The sequence below is a fragment of the Oratosquilla oratoria genome, chromosome 23 (genome assembly GCF_046742065.1).
Source record: "Oratosquilla oratoria isolate Oo_2021 chromosome 23, ASM4674206v1, whole genome shotgun sequence".
Classification (NCBI taxonomy): Eukaryota; Metazoa; Arthropoda; class Malacostraca; order Stomatopoda; family Squillidae; genus Oratosquilla; species Oratosquilla oratoria.
Window position 1 is genome coordinate 55,842,199 of NC_134799.1, and position 7,500 is coordinate 55,849,698.

The 7,500-nt window shown below is 40.2% G+C and overlaps 1 protein-coding gene across 1 annotated transcript in view; it reads right to left on the reverse strand.

The window, feature by feature from the left end:
- Positions 1 to 7,500, reverse strand: part of LOC143038124 (uncharacterized) — a 588,663-nt gene that overhangs the window by 96,294 nt on the left and 484,869 nt on the right. Inside the window, exons 18-23 of the mRNA XM_076207122.1 lie at positions 5,260 to 5,386; positions 4,181 to 4,451; positions 3,483 to 3,692; positions 3,032 to 3,260; positions 2,137 to 2,295; positions 1,442 to 1,712 (exon numbers count right to left, since the gene is read on the reverse strand). Coding sequence (XP_076063237.1) covers positions 1,442 to 1,712; positions 2,137 to 2,295; positions 3,032 to 3,260; positions 3,483 to 3,692; positions 4,181 to 4,451; positions 5,260 to 5,386 — 1,267 coding nt within the window. The remainder of the gene's footprint in view (positions 1 to 1,441; positions 1,713 to 2,136; positions 2,296 to 3,031; positions 3,261 to 3,482; positions 3,693 to 4,180; positions 4,452 to 5,259; positions 5,387 to 7,500) is intronic.

Genomic DNA, 7,500 nt, shown 5'->3' on the forward strand with positions numbered 1-7,500 from the left:
AAATGTAGCATAATGAAATTTGGAAAAAGTAAAAAAACAAACAAAAACAAAAAAAACAATATCAGGACAGTATAAAATCGGTACAAAGGAAGTAAAGAAAACAAGTTCTGAAAAAAGACCTGGGAGTAATTATCACAAAAGACATGACTCCTGATAAACAGATAAATAAAATTGTCGGAGAAACCTACAACTTGCTAAGATCAGTAAAGACGGCCTTTACCTACTCGGACAAAGAAATGGTGAAGAAAATACTAATCACACTGATAAGGCCAAGACTGGAGTATGCAGCGACACTATGGACACCCAGTACTAAAAAGAATATAAAGAAAATAGAAAGAATCCAAAGAGCAATTACGAAGATACCCCCAACACTTTCAAAACTGTCATATGAGGAGAGGTTGTCAAAGCTGGAATTGCCAACTCTAAAACAAAGAAGAGAAAGAGGTGACCTATTGACCAGCTATAGAATCATGAGAGGCATGAAAGTCCTTGATAGGGAAGACTTACTAAATTGGGATAAGAGAAATACAAGAGGACATGAAAAGAAATTAAAAAAAGGACAGCTATAGAAGGGATCTAAAAAAGAACAGCTGTCCATACAGTGGTGGATGTCTGGGACAAATTGGACGAAACAATATTATGTGCCAAAACCATACATGAATTTAATATCAAACTATATACTGCGAGATACAAAGACGGGACACCACGAGCGTAGCTCCCCTTCCCGTAAGATACAACTAGGTAAATACAACTAGGTAAATACACACACACGCACACACACACACACACACACACACACACACACACACACACACACACACACACACACACACACACACACACACACACACACACACACACACACACACACACACACACACACACACACACACACACACACACAAGGCTTGTTTCCTTAGTCAGCTTAGTGGTTAGTGTTGTTGACTGCAAACTTATTGGAACGTTATTCTCTCTTTTCTTCATTGTTCCTTCTATCTCTTCCCCTCTGCTCTCTCTCTCTCTCTCTCTCTCTCTCTCTCTCTCTCTCTCTCTCTCTCTCTCTCTCTCTCTCTCTCTCTCTCTCTCTCTCTCTCTCTCTCTCTCTCTCTCTCTCTCTCTCTCTCTCTCTCTCTTTCTGCTCTCTTATCCCCTCTGATCTCCCTACCCATTTGGTTTCTTTCACTCTCTAGACTTTCTCCCCCTCTGCACTCTCTCTCCCCCTCTGCTGTGTCTCTTATCTATTCCTGCCCCTTTGCTCTCTCGCTCTCTCTCTCTCTCTCTCTCTCTCTCTCTCTCTCTCTCTCTCTCTCTCTGTCTCTCTCTCTTTCTCTCTCTCTCCAGTCTGACTGTGGGTCCATTTGTACATAAGCACTTCAGCCTCAACATTGACCACACGAGTCAAGATAACAATAAACTATTTCACTGTGGCCTTTGACCTCACCACACTTCATCTGCAGCGGCCCTCTTGTCCGCCTCTAGTTCCTCCTGCTCCTTCTGCAGGAGCTTAGCGCCCCAGTTCCTCTTGGTACGGAAACAGCAGTTCCCTACGTTGCAGGCGTCGACGCACGCGCTGTGGGAGATGTAGTTGTTCCCGTTGCCGCCGCAGCCCATGTAGGCGAAGACGCGGCACTCGCCTCTGGTTGGGTCGTAGTACCAGCGGTGCAGCACGGGGCGAACGTTCTTACCAGAGGAGGCGGACGAAGGGCAGAAGCCTGTAAACAGGTTGTTGTTATGGCTGGAGGCGTAGTAATCTGTTATGATTGCAATTTTAGGCGTGCTGTTTGTTATGCATGTGCAGCAAGGAACAGGTTGAATATATATTATATATATATATATATATATATATGTATATATATATATATATATATATATATATATATATATATATATGTTCTATCATAAGTAAACGAAGTTGAAACAAATCGATGTAAAACACGAATGAAACTGGTTAGTATGAACACACGGAAAGAACAGATGACACAGGACATTTCCCTCTCCTTTTCCTCTCCCTCCTAATGCAGGTCTTACTTCTCCATCTCCTCCTCCAACTCATACCCCTCCAAATTCTACTTTCCTCCCCCCTCCTCCTCCTTCTTTCCATCACTCTTTATTAATTATTATTTGTGTTCTGCTTACCTCTGTCCACGGGCAGGTAACAGGACGAACGTCTGGCGCGTTGGCATGTGGAGCCTTCGAACTCAGGGCTACAGTGACACTCGAAACCCTGTGGGTTGAGGGGGCTAGGCAGTGCCTTGCACTCTCCTCCGTGGGCGCAAGGATTGGGCTGGCACGGATCTGATAAGGGCGAGACACGTGTTGAGGGGTTTGCGATTACAGGAGGAAAACTTGAGTTGTCTACTTTGTTTGATTATTGTATTTGCTTTTTATATGTGAATTTTATTTATCTATTCATTCATTTGTTTGTTTTAGGATCCTAGAAAGGGAAAGGAAGGACTACAGTGTTTGGGGAACGGAATAGGAAATGATTGATTTGGAAGCGGTGGGCTACAGTGGGGTTTGACGAGAATTGGAGAGCTACATATATTTGCAGTGGCAAAACAGAATAATAAGTCAAGATCAATACAGTCCACTAACGCAAACAAAATATTCAGTGGACAGACTGATGAAAAAGGGTTAACAGGAGTGGAGAGCACTGCCGTGCAGTCGGAGATCAGAAGGAGTGGCAAGGTATCGATAGCTGGAGATAGTGTAAGGTGAGGGTGGAAGGCGAGGCTGAAGGGAGATGTGTGGAGAACATTCGTCTTTGTAATGAGAGTGTTGGTTGGAAGCAGAGTCATGACGTGTGGGTGATCAGGAACCTGCTGTAAAGAGTTGTCTTTGTTTCGCTTTGTACACGTATATATTTAGTTGTTCGCTTGTTTATTTTTAACTTATTGTGTGTATGTTTATGTTTGATCTATTTTATCTATTTTTTGACAGGCAGGACGCAGTGCTTTCTCCATAATCAACGTATTTTGAAGATGTTAGTATGTAAGTATTTCTTTATTCAAGCAGTGCTGTTTAGTCTCACCTCTCTTGATGCAGTTTACCAGCTTTCCCTGGACAGTCCATTCCAGTCCACAACTTGGTCCACAAACGTTTATCCTAGGCTGGGCACGAGGAAAGGCTGGACATGCATTTGTAATATTATCTATCGTGGCATCGCTAAAACACTCAGCTGGGATTTGTGAACTTTGACAGGGACCTGCACACTGTCGCCAGTTCGTTGTATCAGGGTTGAAACAGAGGGAGGTTGTACCCTGGGGGAATTTTTAAGTCGTAGATAATTCCTTATTATGTAAATTTATGGTAACATGTTTATGGTGATGAGTGGTAAATCATGCAGACCATTTTTTTTAAGGTCGATATCATGGATTCCATGATGAGGTTGGATAAAAAGTCCACACTGGTTTTAGTCATAATATTTAGTTATTTATCACGACAATAAATATTCAAAGTAAAGAGAACATACGACTGTTTACCTTTATTTGAAGACGTCTCGTGAAAAGGTTCTTCCAAGCTGAGGTTACCCCTGTATCACTTCTCGTTCTCTTTAGTTTCTCCGTTTTCTCTCGCCAAACAATGGCGCGCCATTTTTCGAGTCGTGCATCCATCTCAGATTCGATTGGATTTAAGCTGGACACATCGTCGCTTACACACTTATTGTTTGCTTCAATTAAATGAAGCAGCTCCTATTAATCAGATGCATAACAATAAGTATTCATATGTTTGTTCAGTGGCCAAGCGTCCAAATGTCTTTTTACATCTCTTTAAAAAATTCTTTCGAATTTGGTAATATTTATTTGTAAAATCTATTAAGCATAGTAGTTTGATTGTAAGATGCATTAAATCATATTAATTGTATATGAATTAAAGTTTGAACACTTTTGTTACAGTAATGCGCATGTATTTTCGTTTGGCCAACCTCAGATAATTAAATTAATCTAAACTAGCTGAGGGGGTCGGGGCTCAAGGATGTGCTGTTTTTTTCGATATAGATCTAGTTTGGATCAGACCCACCTCTCGTAGATGAATAAAATCGTTTAGTTGCAGCTAAAACAAAAATATAAAAGCAAATTATTGCGTTTAAAACAGTATGGGGCAATCAACGGGATGTTTACGTCAGTCTTATTAAAAAAAATCTGTCATCCTGACGATCTTCATAGAAAACGATACTTACGGTCGGTAAGCCTGTGAATAGGTTCAGCAGGGAACTGGTCAAAGCTGGCAGATCGTCCTCACTAATTTCCTCCGTTTTCTGTTCTTTCTGTTCCCTCTGTTCATCAGTCGTGTTCCTGGAGTCGTGCAAATTAAAGTTATCGTTTGTTTCTCCGTGTTTGGCAGTAGCTTCATCTTCGTTTGTGCTGTGACTGGAACATTCACTCACCCACTTGGGTTCTTCGTAGACGACTCTAGACGAATTCGGGAACCAGACATCGGCCTGAGTCACTCTACAACAGAATATAGAATTTTCATGTGGTATTAAAAAGACTTAACGCGTATTTGTAAAAAATTCCCTTTATTCTAGAGACCAGAATAAGTACAAGTTCAAGAGTAATATATGTTAAGCAGATTCTATTGCAACTCTTGGTCCCCATTATAGTAAGGACTACTTCTAATTTGAATGAAATAACTTAGCGTCAGGCCGAATAAATATATACACCATATATCATATATGCCATTGTTGTGACCCCGCCCAAAAATGGATTAACATCCTTTGGATTGGCTTTGATTAGGAATGACGTAGAATACCATTGTAACATCTGGGGCGTTCTTAGCTGCAAGGACGCAGACAGTAGTTGTAGCTTGCCTTAACAAGTATAAAATGTGTAAAACCTGTCAAACGGACGGGTCTTCCAAATTTTGTAAGGGATTTTTATTTATTTATTTATTAATTTATCTATGTATTTCTTGATTTATTCATTCAATTATTTATTTATCTATGAATGAATGAATGAATGAATGAATGAATGAACGAATTTAGTTATCTACTTAACTATCTATTTATTTGTTCTATTTGTTTACTTACTTATTGGCCAAATCTTACGGGCAGTTTCTACCATTAGCAAGTAGAATATCATTTCGCGTTTTCTTGTGTTTTTATTTCAGTTAATCTGGCTTGCAGACTTGTTCATAAAATCTACGGGTAATTTTCATAAGTATAGCCAATGAAATAAGTAAAAATATATTTTGTATTGGTAAATTTCGCCAGGTCAGGCGAAGAATGTAAAAATACTGCCCCCAAGACTGTGCACCTACCTAAGAGGATCAAGATGGAGTCCAGAGGCGTACTCAGGTGGAGACGCCGGGAACTTCTCCTGCCAACCTCTCCACACTTTGTCCACAAAGGCGAAGAGCGATAGCAAGACGGGGTCCAGAATGCTGTCTGAGATGGACGGTTGACGGTAAAAGACATCGTGAAGGACAGAATTGGGGCAGACAGAAAGATATGGGGTGAGGGGAGTTAGGAGACAGATGGAAGGAACAGAGATTGGGTTGGGTTTATGAAACGGGTACAGAGAATGTCATAGACCGCGTGAGATGGGTAGGGAGGGAACGTGAAGGTCAGGGACAGGATGAGAAAAAAACGCGTAATACAGGAGAATAGCTATCGTTATCATGCCGTGAATTAATAATTAGAACATAAGATCATAAGAAAGACGGAGACTCCAAGAGACCATAAGGCCAACACTAAGCAGTTCCATGTCCATTACCACCTATCATCACCATCCATACAATTATCTAACCTCTTAAGGCAACCGATAGTTTCAGCGCTCAATACATGGCTAATAAGTGTATTCTATTTGTTAACCATTCTGCTGGTAAACATTTTCTTGCCTATTTCCTTCTTAAATCTAAATTTACAAAATTTAAATCTATTACTACGAGTCCTGCCCTTGTATCTTAATATAATGAATTTATCTGCATCACCCCTGTTAAAACCTTTAACCCATTTGAACACATCTATTACCTCACCTTGTACTCTACGTCTTTCCAGAGAGTGTAAAGTAAATTTCTAAGCCCATGTATAATTTTTGGTCATTCTCCTCTGTACTGATACTAGTTAATTAATATTCATTCCAAAGGACAGAGGCCAAAACTGTACCACATAGTCAAGGATGGGTCTAACACCAGATGCAGTTTGATAATTACCTCTGCAATTTTATTTGTAACCATACCAGCAATGAAACCTATTGCTCTGTTAGCTCTATTCCTGGCGCTAATGCACTGTTTCCTGGGTTAAAGGTCAGGAGTCACTAGCACTCCCAAATTTCTCTCACATTCAGTTTTCTCTAAAAAGGTGTTATCTAATTTACATCTGCATTCTGGATTGTGTAAACCTCTGTTTAACACACTGCGCTTTGAAATATTGAAGATCATTTGCCATATCACCGACCATGTGAACAATTTGTTAAGATCTTCCTGCAGTATCTTGGCGTCTTCCCCTGACCTAATTTGGCGGTCTGTTTTAGTGGTGACTGCAAACTTACTAACAATACAAATAATCCCATTTTCCAAGTCAGTTGTATATATAATGAACAATAAGGCACCCAAGACCGAGCCCTGGGGAACTTCACTAGTACCACTACCCCATTTGGATTTTGCACCGTTTATGGTGACCCGCTGTTTTCTGTTACTTATCCATGGTCTAATCTATTGAAACACTTTTCCTCCTATGCCATGGGTTTTGAATTTATTTAGTAGTCTTTGGTGGGGCACCTTGTCAAACATTTTGCTGAAGTCAAGGTAATTAACATCGTAACTATCATTGTTATCTGACGCCTTGTAGACATTAGTGTAAAAAGACAGAAGATTAGTTGCACATGGCCTACACTTGGTGAACCATGCTGTGAGTCGCGACCGAAATTATGTCTCTCGATGTGATCTTTGATTCTATTAACTATTATTAATTCTAGCACTTTACCTATAACTGACGTCAAACTAATTGGCCAGTAGCTGTGCATAGACGATTTTTCAACCTTTATGAAAACAGGAGCAATGTTTGCTTGCCCCCAAGAAATAGGCACGAATCGTGTCTACGATTAACTAGATACTTGCGTTAACTTATCGCAGATTTCAAATTTACATTCCTGATGCACTTTCGGATTTTTTTCGTCTGGATCCGGGTATTTTGTAGCTTTGAGCCTATCAATCTGTTTGACTACTTCTTCCTTGCTAATGCTGATATTGGTTAGTGTACTAGTGTCCATGCAGCAATATATATGTGTTGCATTACATCTAACACCCCACCGCAAGAGGGCCACAGCATCACGTGTACATACCACGGGGAAGAATTCTGCCATGTGCACCTGTCATGATAGAAAGACGATCAAGGTAGATGCCCGATCTCGCCAATTATAAAACAATTCACTATCTTCCAATGAAAATATGTATATGTGCGTGGTTGACCACCTAACACAACCACTCACATTTACTAATATTATAAAAACCTTCATTCACCAATAGAAATGAACCATAATGTTGTATAATAAAGATTAA